The sequence below is a fragment of the Wyeomyia smithii genome, chromosome 1, assembly GCF_029784165.1.
Source record: "Wyeomyia smithii strain HCP4-BCI-WySm-NY-G18 chromosome 1, ASM2978416v1, whole genome shotgun sequence".
NCBI lineage: Eukaryota > Metazoa > Arthropoda > Insecta > Diptera > Culicidae > Wyeomyia > Wyeomyia smithii.
This window is the reverse complement of record NC_073694.1, coordinates 194,966,443-194,982,936: the sequence shown is the minus strand read 5'-3', so window position 1 is coordinate 194,982,936 and position 16,494 is coordinate 194,966,443. Positions and strand designations below refer to the sequence as shown.

At 41.8% G+C, this 16,494-nt stretch overlaps 2 protein-coding genes across 6 annotated transcripts; both read right to left on the bottom strand.

The window, feature by feature from the left end:
- Positions 1 to 498: 498 nt before the first annotated feature.
- On the bottom strand, positions 499 to 2,576 carry LOC129728590 (uncharacterized). Of its 4 annotated transcripts, none has more exons than XM_055687046.1 (3): positions 2,454 to 2,576; positions 2,181 to 2,338; positions 499 to 2,127 (listed from the first exon to the last, which is right to left on the bottom strand). In XM_055687046.1, the coding sequence occupies exons 2-3, from the start codon at positions 2,307 to 2,309 to the stop codon at positions 625 to 627; spliced, it is 1,632 nt and encodes a 543-aa protein (XP_055543021.1). In that variant the 5' UTR covers positions 2,310 to 2,338; positions 2,454 to 2,576; the 3' UTR covers positions 499 to 624. The 4 variants fall into 4 exon arrangements, with proteins under 4 accessions (XP_055543021.1, XP_055543028.1, XP_055543015.1 ...); XM_055687053.1 differs by having other exon boundaries at positions 2,415 to 2,558; XM_055687040.1 differs by having other exon boundaries at positions 2,181 to 2,341; positions 2,454 to 2,558.
- Positions 2,577 to 2,674: 98 nt separating this feature from the next.
- Positions 2,675 to 5,316, bottom strand: LOC129728625 (luciferin 4-monooxygenase-like). 2 transcript variants are annotated; one of them, XR_008728652.1, is made up of 4 exons: positions 4,596 to 5,316; positions 4,325 to 4,532; positions 2,883 to 4,269; positions 2,675 to 2,750 (listed from the first exon to the last, which is right to left on the bottom strand). XR_008728652.1 is itself a non-coding variant. In XM_055687079.1 (4 exons), exons 2-4 carry the CDS (start codon positions 4,713 to 4,715, stop codon positions 2,975 to 2,977), a joined length of 1,623 nt encoding a protein of 540 aa, XP_055543054.1. In that variant the 5' UTR covers positions 4,716 to 4,771; positions 4,826 to 5,316; the 3' UTR covers positions 2,675 to 2,974. The 2 variants fall into 2 exon arrangements, 1 of the variants encoding a protein (XP_055543054.1); XM_055687079.1 differs by having other exon boundaries at positions 2,675 to 4,269; positions 4,596 to 4,771; positions 4,826 to 5,316.
- Between the last annotated feature and the right edge of the window lie 11,178 nt (positions 5,317 to 16,494).

The window sequence follows — 16,494 nt, the reverse complement described above, 5'->3', positions numbered from 1 at the left end:
CTGTTACGACACTATTTTAAGCGTTATTAAATAAGCATATTAAAACTCCTTTTTCTGTTTTACAAAATTACATACATGAAAACTAGCCCCCCCTAGAAATTTTCTTTAGTTGCGCCCATGTACATATCCTATGTAAAAAATACTCTGGTCAATATCTCAAAATGTAAGCCAACGACGAGGCATCTTTGAGTTTTGGAAATGATGACAATTATTTGAAATGTTGCTCCACGAGAAGTTGAGTCGAAAGACGTACGAACAAAAAACTAAAAACCGAAAAAGGTGAAGATAAAATTTAGAGAATGCTAAAACACAATATGGACGAATCGGACGAATCTATAACACATCTTTGACAGATATTTGATTCGTCATCCTAAAATGTATCATCAATTTTTTCAACGATATTTCTCTGTTCGAAAGCTTGTTATTGTAAACATCTGTGATATCAGTGAGAGGTTAAAAATATCCCCCCTGAAAAAAAAACAAGTAACAGAATGACAATCATTTTCAAGATTTTTATTTACACTGTAACACGATACGGGTATAAATCATTAGCAGTGCTAATAAACCTACTTTATCAGCTCGTACGAGCTGACGCGCGAGATAAACACCTACCTCTCTTTCCTTCTACAATTTAGACTTCGTCACCAGCTTTCGCAGCTCCCGGCGTAATATCTTTCCGCTCGTAGTTTGCGGAATCTCGGCAACGAACCGAACTCCTCCGTGCAAATGTTTCTGCTTGGACAATCGAGCTGCAACCCACGCTTTAACGTCCGCTTCAGTTAACTCGGCGCCCGGCTGCAGGACCACAAAGGCCATCGGAAGCTCGCCGTTGGCTTCATCCGGTATGCCAATTACCGCCGCATCCTTGATCTTCTCGTTCGTAAGGAGAACCGCTTCGAGTTCGGCAGGAGCTACCTGAAAACCTCTGTACTTGATGAGGTCCTTGATGCGGTCCACGATGAAAAAATCTTCATCCTCATCGAAATACCCGGTGTCTCCTGTGTGGAGCCATCCATCGGCATCGATTGTTGAGCGGGTTTCGCGCTCATTGCGCAAGTAACCTTTCATAACCATCGGACCTTTGACGCAGATTTCTCCCACCTGATTTGGTCCGAGCGTTTTACCGGTTTCTATATCAACGATTTTCACCCAGGACATTCGGTTCACACGACCAACGCTTCCAGGTTTGCCCGATATCCTTGTTAGGACCCCAAGGGAGGTTTCACTCATTCCATATCCCGTGCGGATTAGCTGAATATTTGGTAAACGTTGCTGTACCATCTCTTCGATCTCTTTACTCAGTGGAGCAGCACCACAACCGACCAACATGAGGGAGCTGAGGTCGTACTGATCAACAAGGGGATGCTTTGCTAGAAATACCATCAAAGGTGGCACTAGAGCGGCACCGAAGATTTTGTAGTTTTGGATTGTTGACAGAAATAGTTTCGGTTCGAAGCGGGGGAGGCTAACTATTTCTCGATTATTGCAGAAGGCACCCAGAAGCACCATGTAGCCGTAGATATGGAAGAAGGGCAGCAGTCCGAGACCCCGTATGTTTGGTGGTAGACCGCTATTTTTGAGGTCTTCTCGACTGTAGGCCAAAACGGCCATCAGATTATAATGGGTCAACTGGACTGCCTTGGGCAGTCCGGTTGTTCCCGATGATAAAACCATCATGGCGACCTGTTTGTGCAGATTCACCGGCTGAGGGGTAAAAAATTTAGCGTTTTTTAGCTTGTTGCGATCGAACAGCTCCCTGAAAAGAGTTATTTTGTTGTTTGGTTTCTTGGTCGCCTCGAAAAGGACGGTCAATTTTATGGAGGGCACTTTTCTATACACTGAGAGTAAAGTGTCCATGGCGATCGGTGATACGAAGACTGCTTTCGGTGTGGTTAGTTTTAGAACGTGTTCCAGTTCGGCGGAAGTGTAGGCTGGATTTAGTAGTACCGGGATAGCGGACATGTATGTGGCCGCGAACGTTACCAACGGGAGCTCGAGACGGTTTTCGCACATGATCGCCACGACCGTGTTTTTTTTGATGCCGATCCTATGGAACCGGTTCGCCAGCCGAACCGATTGTTCCAGCATGTCACTGGAGGTGGTCGACTCTCCGGTTACGCCATCCGTCTGGAAGGGGGAATCGATGAGAGTGGGAATTTAAAGAAGTTTTTTTTACTTACGAATGCTACGCAGTCTCCATTCTCACGAAGCCGCTTGATAATCAGCGCTCCCAAAGATTGACAACCCGCTTCGACGCTCTCCTCCGTGGGACCTCCGTAGAATATATATTTTTCATTACTGTCTGCCATTGCGAGTCTCTTGTGATGCTGCCAAAGTGCTACTAATAGAAATATCAGCTTAGTCGATTTGTAAATACCATCGCTCCCAATATAATGTTATCTTGCGATGCGTACTTTGCACGATAACAGGTTTGGCCAGCGGAAAACCGTTACCTGCACATTCGTTCCTCAACGTTCTGCGACGAAAACAACACTGAGTTGAGTTTATGTGGACTACGCAACAAATTTAATCATAATCACTTTAGGTTAACATTTATACTTAATACTCTCTTTGTTGTTCTTTCACTCTCTCGCGCGCTCAGAGCATGGCTCTGAAACTCTCGCAATCATTTACGCGTGAGGTAAAGCGGATTGACAATAAACGGCTCATCAAGTTGTAAAGCAAACGCCCGAAAGCAGACTCTTTTTATTTTATAGTAAACTTCCACACACCGTATTGGTAGATTGAAGGCCCGTAGCTTGCCGTTTCAGATCGCAGAAGACAAGATATTTGGCAATTTAATCATTGTACTAAACCTAAAAACATGATTCGGAATATACGATCATAATTTGGCCCGATTAGCACCCGAGCTGGCCGCGAAGGCCCGTAGCTTGCCGTTTCAGATCGCAGAAGACAAGATATGTGGCAATTTAATCATTGTACTTAACCTAAAAACATGATTCGGAATATACGATCATAATTTGGCCCGATTAGCACCCGAGCTGGCCGCGTATCTGAGCTTCCTGCGTAAAATTTTACCGCTCGCTGTCCTCGGTACCTGCGCTATAAACCTTACTCCTCCATGTAATTGTTTTTGGTGCGAAACGCGTTCTGCTACGAATTTTATGATGTCCTTCTCGGTGACCTTTTCGTCGGTTTCTTTCACGACGAATGCCGTCGTCAGTTCCCCGACCCGTTCGTTCGGAATGCCAATAACGGCAGCGTCCTTCACACCCGGATGCTTCAACAGAATAGCCTCCAGCTCAGCGGGCGCGACTTGAAAGCCTTTATACTTTATAAGCTCCTTAATCCGATCCACTATGAAGAAATCCTCGTCCTCATCGTAGTACCCGATGTCGCCTGTATGCAGCCAACCTTCGGCATCGATTGCACTCTCCTTTCCCACGTAACCCTTCATGATCAACGAGCCTTTAAAGCACAGCTCTCCCTGCTGGTTCGGGCCCAGAATATTGCCACTCTCAGGATCGATAACCTTCACCCATTGTCCCATTCGAATCTTACCCACGCAGCCGGGTTTGTTTTCGAATCCACTTTGCATCAACATCACGTAGGTAGTCTCGGTCATTCCATAGCCCTGACGTACGAAAGCAATCCCCAACCGCTCCCGAACCTGATCCTCGATTTCTTTACTGAGGGGAGCAGCTCCGCAGAATAAAGTCATCAGCGAGGATAAATCGTAATTATCAACCATGGGATGCTTGGCCAGAAATACCATCAGCGGAGGAACAACGGACATTAGATTAACCCTGTACTTCTGGATACTTTCCAGAAATAATTGGGCATCAAATTTGGGCAGCAAAACGCACCGGCAATTGTTCGTGACCATATTGATCAGCCCGACACTTGCCAGAACGTGAAAGAGAGGAGTCACGGCCAGTGACACCAGCTGCTCCGGTAGGTCGAACAGCTTTGCCTGCTCTTTGGAATGTGCGATCGTGGTCATAATATTGGCATGTGTTAGCTGCACTCCTTTCGGCAGTCCGGTGGTTCCGGACGAGAGCAAAATTAATCCTACGTGGTTCTGCTTGTCTACCGGCTCGGGGCGAAAGTTTTGAACATCCACGTTGCGTCGTTTGATGAGTTTGGCAAAGGAAAGTGTACCGTCTCGAAAGTTTGCACCGTCATCGAAAACAATCAAGTGTTTCGCAAAGTGATTTTTTCGGTTGACGGCGGTCACTTTACTGGCAACGTCTGGGGAAACGAATATTATTTTCGGTTTCGTCATGTTGATTGCATGCTCGAGCTCAGCTAAAATTGAATGGAAAGCATGATAACTATCGTTGGAGAATCCTGCCAGTTGTACCTTCCAAGTAAGCAGGATTGAATTGCGCCAATGTGGCTCCACTGAAAATGGTTCCAAACATCGCCAGACAGTATTCCAAACAATTTACGCTGACAATCGCCACCGTGTCGGATTTTCTAACACCCAGTTCCAATAGTGCGGTCGCAACCTGGACAGACTTTTCCAAAATATCTTGATAACTCAGTTCCGTTTCCGAGAGCGGGTCAATCTACGAAACCAAAATAACAACAGCGTACAGGTCATTGACTTCCATCGGCTATTCTGTACTTACCAAACCAATATTCGATGGCCTCTGCTTCAGGTCTCGTATGATCATCTCCCCAAGCGATCCATCCTGTAGCAATTCCACCGGATCTGGTCCACCGTAAAGGATAAATTTATCTGTCGTCATGTTGGCCAACAATGAGTGGACTTCAGATTGCGGTCAGCCGGTTCAAGCGCTGTAATCTAAATGCTAATACTAAGTAGAATGAAGGTACGCCTTTCCAGTCAAAGGTTTACAGTTTACTTCGCTGCCCCGTTCGCTTGCGCTTGCTCGTACGCTGCGCTGTCAGATCTACCAAGCCGTGAAGTAAAGGTGCGAATGTGTGAGGTAATAAGCCAGTCGCGATCGCAGCCGCTTCGCTCGCTAGTAACTACTAGAGAGGCGCGCACGTAGTGTTGGTGAAGAATAGGTGGTAATATCGCGATAAATGCGTTCTAGCCCGGACTGGAGTGTATTGGTGTTACTGCTGTCGATTATCGTAATCATTTTGATTCGCGGCGTGTTTTTATAGCGAATAAACAACAACCAAACGAATAGATAGGTTTCTGCGGCCGCGGCAAGAACTTTGGTCTGATTTGTTGATACTGTGATGGTGAAAAATTATCGGATTTTTCTTTAGTTCTAACGAGCGTCGCTTAATCGCAAAATGCGTGACGCAGGTGATGCATAGTTTGATCAATTAGGTGTTGCTCGCGATCAATTGAAACAAGAATGAACAAAATTCATAAACATGAAGTTAACAAAAGTTTAACTTGTTCAAACTTTACTCACGTAGATTCATGTCGCGCTAACCGAACATCTACTAAAAGACTGAAGAAAAAGAAACGTTGAATAGGCTTTTTTACAACTGTATACATTTTGCTTAGACATAACCTACTTCAATAACTCATAATTTACTAGGTGTACATAATAGAATCTAATGTGGCATGTAGTGCATTCCCTATTACAAATGATGGCAGATTTTATGTGTTTTTTTATCTTATGCATACAAAGTTACAGTTTTGCCTTTCTCTTAGAAAGGTATAGCAATCACTGAAAAAACTAAAGGTATAAAAGTGTTCGAAAGAACCGAATGTCGTATATCACTCGACTCAGTTCGACGAGCTGAGCATTTTCTGTATGTGTGTGTATGTGTGTATGTGTGTGTGTGTGTCTGTGTGTGTGTGTGTGTGTGTGTGTGTGTGTGTGTGTCACGCTCTCCCAATCTTACTCGATTTTCTCAGAGATTGCTGGACCGATTTTCATGAAATCAATTGCAAATTAAAGGTCTAGTTGCCCCATGAGACCCTGAAGTTGAGAGAAACCAAATTGCTATCGGAAGTTATCGGAAGGAGTGCATTCAAAAACGTCTTGCTGCTGTCAAAGATCGAATTCGTCGAAAGACGAATAATCCACCAAATTGTCCAAAAATTCGTCCAGTTGAACGCTATTGGGCAATTATCAAGCGGCATCTTCGAAAGGATGGTGGAGAAGCACAGTCAATCGATGAGTTCAAGAAAATGTGGTCATCTGCAAGCCGAAAAACTGTAAAGAGGTAAAGTTCACCAGTTTTATAAATAGATGAACTTACTCAGGTTTCACATTTACGTTTTGTTGAGAAATAAACCTTCATTTTGCGGAAAACCGTCTAGAAATTTCTTGAAAAATAATAAAGATATCACTCAAACTAAGTGTTCGTTGAATAAAATGAACAGTCCTTAATATGCCCCCTCTTATAAACAATGTCAATATATAACCACAGTTATGTCTATCATAACTGGGTGGATTGTCGGGTCCAAATAAATCCCGCAGGGGGCTTCGACAGGGTAATGGACTCTCCTGTCTGCTATCCAACATTACGCTACAGGGTGTAATGAATCGAGCGGACATCAATACGCGGGGTACAATTTTCAACAAGTCCAGTCAATTTGTTTGTTTTGCTGATGATATGGACATTGTCGCGGGTTTTTTTATGCGGATTCCGGAATTTACGCGGTTTTTTTTCCCGCGGCACGTATCCCCCGCGTAAAAAGCGACTTTAGTATATATGTTAGCTGGCGGAACCGGAGCCAACCGACAACGCATAGGCAGTAGCATTACGATCGACGGCGATGAGTTCGAGGTAGTCGATGAGTTTGTCTATTTTGGCTCACTGGTTACTGAGGACAATGATACCAGCCGTGAAATCCGGAGGCGTATTATCAGCGGAAGTCGTGCCTACTATGGGCTCCACAAGCAATTGCGGTCGAACAGATTAACCCTCTAGTGCCCAAGTTAATTTTTAGACGGGCTTCGGTAAAATCACTATGAATCATTATAAACACTTTTTAAGTATTTATTGGAGCTTTTTAGAGGTTTGACTGAAGCCCGCCAAATAGCGGCATTGAGAACTAGAGGGTTAAGTCCCTGTACGAAGTGTAACCTGTAGGTACAAAACGCTCATAAGACCGGTTGTTCTCTACGGGCATGAAACGTGGACAATGTTTGAGGAGGACCTGCGAGTGCTCGGACTTTTCGAACGACGGGTACTAGACCAGGTGGAGCTAGATCTGGCAGAGAGTACACGGTATCCCAGGGATTGGAGAGCGGCACCGAGTGAATTGTAAATCAGGCCATGTCATTATGACGGAATGCCAAATAAATAATATTGTCTATCACAAACAACCAACGTTGCCAGTATGCCAGATAAATCTGGTTTTTAGACAAACAGACAAACCTTAGAATCTGCCAGATATTTGAAAATGAGCCAAATATTTGCCAGATTTCATCCGCGTCGTCTCGCGAAAAGGTCATTACTGCGAGATGGACCGTGGCTGGCCTTTACCTACCAACACGAGGCGATTGCGAGAAAAAGGTCATCACTTTAAATTCTGTCAGGAATTTCATCATTTTATCCAAAAATGAGTGCCAGATTTTTGCCAGGCTTTTTATTTTCGTTTCGCCAGATTTTATTCGAAACTTAGTTGCAATGCTGCAAACAACAAATCTTTCACGCAGTTAGATACACTGTTTATTTTTTTCCGTTTTGAGTATTTGGTATACATAGTTGGTAATTCACTGCTAAAATTTTGTTTTGTAATGACTGTTATACAAAAACGCCATATTGAAAAAAATACATTAAATCGCATGCTTTCCAATCTGCCGGGGTAAAACGCCCCAGATGCAGTATAATATGCTTCATATGCCCCTTAGACTGGGACACGGTTGCATGGGAAAAATCGATGATGTTATTTTTTCGCTCCCATGCACTTTTCGTGTTCCTTAAGGGTCCTATAACAACTGTGTAACTTTTCACGCCCGATTTGCGCCCGATTTTTAAAGCTTCCATACGATTTTATGTGGGAAAAACCACTTTTTTAAAACTTTTTCTATACAGATATACAGTGGCTCATAAAAATATATAAATACATGATATTCATAGGAAATTTTCCAGGAAAAAACTCTTCTGAAGACTGCAAGGCGCTACCTTGCTTGTGAAAAAAGATTTTCATCCCAGACTGATTGAATATCTGACGAACGGCTTACCTTCGAATTTTACTAGCAATACTGCTGCAGCATGCTGCTATTGCAAATTCAACCATGTGATGAGAAATGATATCGCTTAAATTTATCTTGGAGGCTTCCCCGAAGATACTATGAGCAAAAATCACACTTTGAAAATTATTTCCACGCGGAATTATTTCTCTTAACAAGTTTGCAATAGCAGCAGTGTTGCTGGAAAATTTCAATGGTGAGCCGTTCGTCAGACATTCAATCAGTTTAGGGTGAATAGCTGTTTCTACAAGCATCGTAGCGCCTTGCGGTCTTCAAAAGAGTTTTTCCCAGGAAAATTTCCTACAAATATCATGTATCCATATATTTTTAGGAGGCAACTTGATATTTGTAAAGAATAAGTTTTAAAAAATTGGATTTTCCCATATAAAATCGTATGGAAACTTACAAAAACGGGCGCAAATCGGGCATTTCACCGATCGATCTGAAAGATACACAGTTGTTATGGGACCCATAAGGAACACGAAAAGTGCATTGGAGCTAACATTTATTTTTTGTCCCATCCTAATGCCCCTACTAGAGCTCAGCACGCAAAGTGAAACTGCGCTTGAAGTCTCAGAAGTAAACCCTCTAGGGGGTGACACTCACGAGGAAAATTTTCATATCTATCACTTTCAAATGGGTGACATCCGTGACACAGATAAACAGACGTGCCTCTTCGAAGAAAAATCCTGAAAAATCTTCGTCCTTATTCTAAACGTTACACTCATATGCCACCATGTGAGCTTATTGCCCACTAACTTATTTTTTTTTTAACGGACACTAGCGGCAGTATTGCCCACTAAACAAAATTTCAAAATAATTGTTATTTTTCTGGTCGATGAAGTTGTTATCGAGTGGCACGTCTGTTTGTCTGAGTCCGTGAGATTAACTATCAATTAGGTGGAGGTGGGGATGAGACTTTTGAAAATTGTATAAATTTGCTCCTAAGAGTATAATCTCAACCAATTTTTTTAAAACGGGTGCAATTGAAAACGAACGTGCTTACTCTCACAATTTTTGATTACAATACAATTTCACCGCAATCTGGTAGGGGTGACACCCAGGTGGGAAGGGGTGACATCCAAATTTTCCGCCCCGGGTGTCACCTGGTCACGCTACGCTACTGGGTAACTATCAAACTTTCACAGAAGGTTGGTCTCATTAATTGCTAAAGATTCCCAATCGGCTTGAATATTATTTTTCGCATGTATACGAGTAAACGGACTGGGGCGTTATGCCCCGGGGGCATGCTCACCGTACTAGCTGAGTACCCGGTCTTGCTCGGGAATAAATATTAATTCTTGTTGTTATGGTGGCCTAAAAAATACTGACGACTGGTTGAAAATTGATATTCATTCGGTTAGTTTCTCTTTTTTTGCCGAAATTATATTTTAATCATTTCCTTATCATTGGTTCTTTTTTGTCTTTCAATTTTTCTTTATGTTTTTCTTTATCTCTCTTTATCGCTCTCTTTTTTGTTTCTCTCTCTGTTTGGTTCACTCTCCTCTACTTGGTCGCTCAACCTTAACCCATTTATTCCACCACCTCTTTTACCTATCTTCATCAAAACCCTACGCTCCGTGTCAAATTTAATATTATTGATTAAGGAGGGACTCTTCTCTGGAAACTTGCATATCTCGCGAAAAAACCGCCGTAATTCGAACATCCGCGTAAAAAAACCGCGGTAATTAAAAAATCCGCTTAAGAAAAAACCTCTAAAAAACGCGTAAAAACCTGACTTTTCAGAAGCTCTTGGGTGTCAACTATGAATTACGCAACGTAAATCCCGAATTTTTTTACCCCAACCCTTATATGTAATGTACGTAACGTAACGTAACGTAACCCTACCACCTATCCCCTCATGAAAATTTTAAAACTCAGTAGAAGAATTTGCCTAATGAAAATGATCGTTTTTTGCCGCCTTATCTTGTTCGAACGATGTTCTTGATGAAATTGAAAAATGCATTCGTTAAAAGATAGGATGTTTGAAAATACTATATCTATCAATTTCTTAGACATTGTTTCCCTTTCCCAAAGTGGTGTTTCTAACTCTCCGCAAACTGGAACTGGTCATCTGGGACTGAAAAATTGCATCGGAATTGTTCGTTACTTATTATTTATAATATACCAGTTATGCATTCAGTGTTCAATGAGTTGAAAGTTTCTGAATCGGTCATTTTCGTGATTTTCAATGCAAATTATTGGTTTGTTATTGAAATATCAAACTTTGTTATTCATACAGCCTTGGAGGAACATTATTTTAGTATTATTTTTTGTTATTTTGGAGTCTTGGGCAGCCGTTCTCCAGTCTCCTCGTTCAACCAGCAGATTGTGCATCTTCTTCTACCGCGCACATCCACAGCGTGCAAGGCCTACCACGGAGTCAACCTGCTTCTCTACTGAAGATAGTTTTGGCGGCTCTCTCGTCAGGCATTCTGGCTACATGGCCAGCCCACTGAAGCCTGCCCCGATGTATTACCTTCACTATATCAGCATGTTTGTATAGCTGGTACAACTCGTTCCAGTTTACCGCCAAGTATCGAATGCAGAACTTTACGCTCAAAAACTCCGAGCACTCGTCGATCAGCTTCCTTCAGCGTCCATGCTTCATGTCCGTAAAGGGCCACCGGGAGTATCAACGTCCTAGTTTTGTGCGAGTTTGCAAACTCACATATCACAAGTGTACCAAGATGAACGAATTCGTCAACCACTTCAAATCGTTCCCCATATATCTCCACCTCAGCACCAACACCACGGGGACTCCCACGCTCTCTGCCAGCTACCATGTACTTCGTTTTGGCAGAGTTAATGACATATACATATATCAGTATTGTTTTACACAGCCTTGCAAAACTGAAAGTCGCAATTTGAATTTGGCTTATGAAATCAATTTTTTGTTTCTCGGCGTCATATTAGCTTCGAAAACATGAATATAAAGGAGTATTCGAGCATTATCCTCAAATTTACCCAGCTCTCATGAAACCGGAAATCACAGGTATTAAAAATAGCGTGGAACATCGATATTTGATCTTAAAACGTCATCTTGATTCCAAAAAAAAGGCAAATTGCAGTGAATAATCCATTTTTGCGATCTCCACAAAACCGGAAGTCGTTAATTTAAATTTAAAAATGTCTTCGGACACCGATTTCTGATATCTAAGCATCATCCTGTTTTCAGAAATATCACTATTTGGGGGATTTATGAGTGTTTTTCACAGTTTTATACTACCTTCCAGGTATCGGATATCACCATCTTAGATTTGAAAATGGCATCAGACATCATGTTACGGTCTCCGGAAATTTCGGACCTCCAGAAATGACCAAGTGCTCGAAAGTCTCGATGGTTTTCCATTAATTCCAAAAAATCCCATAATGCACGAAAAATCGAAAAAAAATATTTTGAGCCCCTCCCTTCTTCATGGGTTGTCCCTCTCTCTTTCAAATAAATCTATGACCACCTCCTGTTTGAAAAGAACTCGTGTGCCAAGTTGAGTGTAAATCTATTGATAGATTCAAGAGTTATGCTGAAACATGCATACAAACATATATACAAAACTTGCCTTTAAATAAAAAGATAGATAACCGATTCAAAAGAGTGTGGCAGTTTATTGCAATCAAAGTGAGTTTATATGTATTTGTCAAGTTCATCTATTACGGGGAGGTCGTACTCTAGGTTAGAGAGTCTGCTTTGACATGCGAATGGTCGTGAGTTCGAATACTGAATTATTGTAGATTGAAGATGGTAAGTTTAAGGGTGGATTGACCAAAAAGTGCTTAACTTCAACGTAGCATTAATCCCATAATCGATAATTTGAAAAAAAAAAAATGGAAACCCCTATTTTTGTTGGCACAGGTGTGTAGAATGATGTGCTAACTTTGTTTTTGGCGTACGCTCTTCAGTTGCCAAAATGGCCTCAACGCAAAAGGAACGGCGTTTACAAATTCTGCACACGCACCAAGAATTTCCGCTTTTGTCGTGTAATCAATTAGCGAAAAAGCTCAATTTGCCTCAAACGACGGTGTCTAAAGAGTTTGGGGAGAGGTTGACCACAACTCAGAAGCCAGGAAATTGATGAAACCGCATCCCGACGGGCGAATAGACAACCAAAGTGGTGGAGAGGACATACGCGAGGAATCCAAACATATCGAACCGGGTTGTTGCAGATAAAGTCGGAGTGTCCCACACCACGGTACAACGTGTCAAGAAAAGAGCTAGGCTGTCAACGTACACAAAGGTAAAGACCCCAAACCGCGACGAAAAGCAAAACAAATCAGCCAAATCGAGGACACGAAAGTTGTACATGACGATGTTGATCAAATTCGACTGTATCGTTATGGATGACGAGACATACGTCGAACCGACTTTAACCAGCTTCCGGGATAAGAATTCTTTACGGCCTCGGAAAAAGGCAGAGTGGCAGAAGTATTTAAAAACATTAAATTGTGGAAATTCGCGAAGAAATATTTGGTTTGGCAGGCGATGTGTTCGTGTGGAGAGAAGAGCAGCATTTTTGTAACAAACTGCACCATCAACCAGCAAGTTTACGTCAACTGTTCCTGCAGCCGCACACGGGTTCCGTGCTGTTTTGGCCAGATTTGGCCTCATGCCACTACAGTAAAAAGGCCCTGGAGTGGTATGCGGCCAACAACGTCTAATTCGTGCCTTAGGATAAGAACCCGCAACACCCCAGAGCTTTGCCCGATCGAACAATACTGGACTATCGTGAAGCGGAACTTACGGAAGACAAAAACGTCGTCGAGAGCTAGCAGCAATTCAAGGCGAACTTGCGAGTAGCAGCTGAGAAGGTCGACAAATCGACTGTACAAAAACTGATGCAGCATATGAGAAGGAAGGCCCGAGAATTCGTTTTTTTCGCCACAAAAGAACTAACCAATCATTCTTTTAATAATGTAATGTATGAACTTCAACAAGAAATAAAATATATGAATTTTAAATTAAGAATAAACATACTCTAAACGTTATTTTGTCTTAGCACTTTTTGCTTGTTCCACCCTTCATTCCCAAATAGCCATCTATATGTGGTTCTTTGTGCAACTTCACTAGCTGAGATTCATCACGGAGGAGCAATTGATAGAAAATTACATAATATGTTACGCAAATTTAAGTTATATTGCACATAATTTTCAAACAAAATCGTGGTTTACGTCAGAAGCAACTGAAATTTAAATGATATTGCACATAATTTTCAAACAAAATTGCGGTTTACATTAAAAGAGGAGAAAATTTGAATGAGAAAGTATTTTACGGGATGTGTAGTATCCAAAATTTTTTAATGTGTACGAAATGTGCGGTAGTTCAAGCTCTCAAGCTTATTTGGCAAGTGCATATTTTACATTGTTCATATTATGAGTTTAATACCTCATCAACATGTTCTCCGTGAACTTCTAGATTGGCTTCCGGAAACGACAAACACTAACCGCTGACGTTCTGTTTAGTAATACCAGTCGAATTCCGAGAATGGACCATATTTTTGCTTTGGTTAATTGTTACATTAATAGCAATCTCTTTTCTTTCTGTAGCATCTATTAAAATCTATCAGCACCTATAAAAATCAATCTCGCATTCGCAGTAGAGTTGTTTAAGGGGATTTATCTATATTTAAACCATTTTATTAATGTCCTAATATGATTTCAAATCACTGATAAAGGTTTTTTATCTCGCTCTGTCACACTTTTTATGTATTGTGTCGTGTCAAACGTTATGTATAAAAAAAATGTTTCGTTTGGTTACATATTTTCAACAATTTATTTACAATTCCATTCACGAAAATTTCCTAAGCCTTCAAAGTTTAATGGATTCAAAAAAGAGTGATATATGATTTCAAGGCATCATTCTGTTACTATATACAGCAAAAAAGTAGCCTAATTACATACTGTTCACAGGCCTGTTTTTTACGGATAAACAATTCACTCCTTAACCTGCATGATTAGTCTTCTCCCTCCCCTTGGAGCGGGTGGCTTCTTAGTCGCCGAGTTGTGGCACTCTTGATGATGGTGTAATCAATCAACCGAAATCATATTGATTGCGAAAACCCGTACGGGTCGTGCTTGACAGGGCTTTTCATCACGTTCCATCGGAGCTAGAAGAAGCGGTTCAAAAAAAGCTAACATGCCAGCCGCCGATAGGGAAAGCGGGACGCAGAAGTAAGGGAGAGAGAGAGAGAGAGAGAGGAATGTGTCATCACGACAGCACATATCAGTCGCATGCCTGCAGGTCGCCGCACTAACCTTGCTTGACAGCGACAAGCACCCACCACTCTGTGCCTTGCTATTTCTAGAGATGGGCTTCGTAGTAGGCGGGCTTCAAAACGGAGCCTGCGACGATCGAATCTCAGTGTTGTATTTAGCAGTTTTTTTGTTGCTAGGTCACCCTAAGGCGAACCACTTGAGCTGATTTTTCTGCATGCTCTATTACCATGTCGGCAACGGTAGGCTTGATTAGTGTCAGATGCGACATGTTTCATTTAGTGTGATGGGTTGTCGATTTTCCGGATTAAATTAATTCGTCCTAAGCAAAAATCGTTTTAGGGGCATAAGGCCGTTGGCTCGCGGACTCCTGCGGGTCGTTTAACTTTTTAGTATGAATTAAACCGCTGAGAGTTGTAATGCTTAGGCAGCACTAATATGATAAAAAATCAATTCATTGCACCGACGCAAATAATTCTTTGAACTGCTTCTACATTATGCGCGCAGGAGACGAAAAATGAATACGCAGCATGACAACGCTCTGCCTCACGTTGCCAAACCTGTTCAACCTTAATCATAAAAACTACATTTGTACTCAGAAAATGTTAAAAAAATGTTTCCGTTTTAAAAGTCAGGCTTATATGCATAATTGGTTTTTATATAGCTTAACCTGCAGGACATTTGAACTTTGTTGCCTGTTAACTAAACTAAAATAACTCTAGATTCATCGAGATTTGAGTGGCATGACAAGTGTCTCTTCTCGACAATACGTGAATAACATCAATTTCAATAAACCATTTCTCATGTTAAATATCACAAACAAAGTTACAATAAGTACTTTAAACCATGTGTTAAACTAATTAGTTTACTCGCAGCAATAAAAGCAACCCGTACCTCAGAAAAAGATTAATTTAATTCACTTTGCAAATTCACTCACGGTTGGTTTTCCCCACCTTTGTGTTTGTACAAACCCAAACACAAAGCGCATTCACTTTTCCACCGAAAATCCTCCCTCGAGGTGCGAGCGCATTTCTTCTTTAGCTGGCATGCACGTCCTCCAGAACTGTCAGAATCTACCAACCGTCGCTGGAACATTGGTAAGCCGGAAGGGCACTTCCACGTGACGAGAAAATTAAAGGAAAACTTTCCATTGTCGTCACACTATTTGTTGCGCTGACTGGCCGTGCCGGGAACACGACGAGGACGATTAGATCTAGTCCCGAATGGTGCGCCCTTTAGCCGAGAGCGTTCCGGTGAACCGTGGCTCCCCGAGCAGTCCAATGAATCGAAGCGAATTGAGTTGAACGTTATTCAATTAAACAATTACCGGACGAAGGCACTCTACTGTGGAAGTGCGAACAGACAAACAATAGACTGTACTGTGTCATGAATCAGAATCGAAGTTTTTTTTTTCGTGTTAAGTTTCGCTGAGTGCGACGAAATAAATCAATTATACGAATAAAGTAAAGTTCCGTAAGGAATTCGATTTAAATTCATTTCAATTTGTTCCGGTTTAAATTGCGTACCTAAAATTGAAGCATTTTCATTTAAATATATTCTACACGCTTTTGAAACAAATCATGGAAATAATACATTTAATTACAACTCCAACCTATCAGGTTTCCGTGTTTAATTAGCCGCCTGGGAGTTCTGACCGATGCGAGAATTAGCTGGATTATTTACCATTGCAAATTGGTGGCTATCGATTTCACTGCTGCTCGTCCAACAAACCTAATTGCAGAGGATATACTTTTCGGTTGTCAGTACACTCCCCTGCGACTGACCCTGACCCATTAATTAGCGTTCATCATTTAGACTAATTGTGCGAAGGTGGTCAAGTGCTGCCCAACCACTAACGAAGAGGCAACCCGGCAAACAGGACTCTAATCGGCACTTCCATGTGTGACAGTGTTTTCCAATAATGACAATCTATATTTTGAATAGCACTGAGCACAACGGAAACTTAACTGACATAGGATGCTGCCCTCCCGGACTCTCTACGATTAAACACAGAGAATGTGGCATACAATTCAATCGAACCGATCCTGAAGAAGCGATTGTCGTTTCGCAATCTGCAAGAAAATCAATTTAGACACCCAGCAGTAACTGAATGCATTTGCGAATGCATGCTAGCGTGAAAACGTTTTCTGTTAAGAGAGCCTGCCCACTTCTGGATGAAATCGAT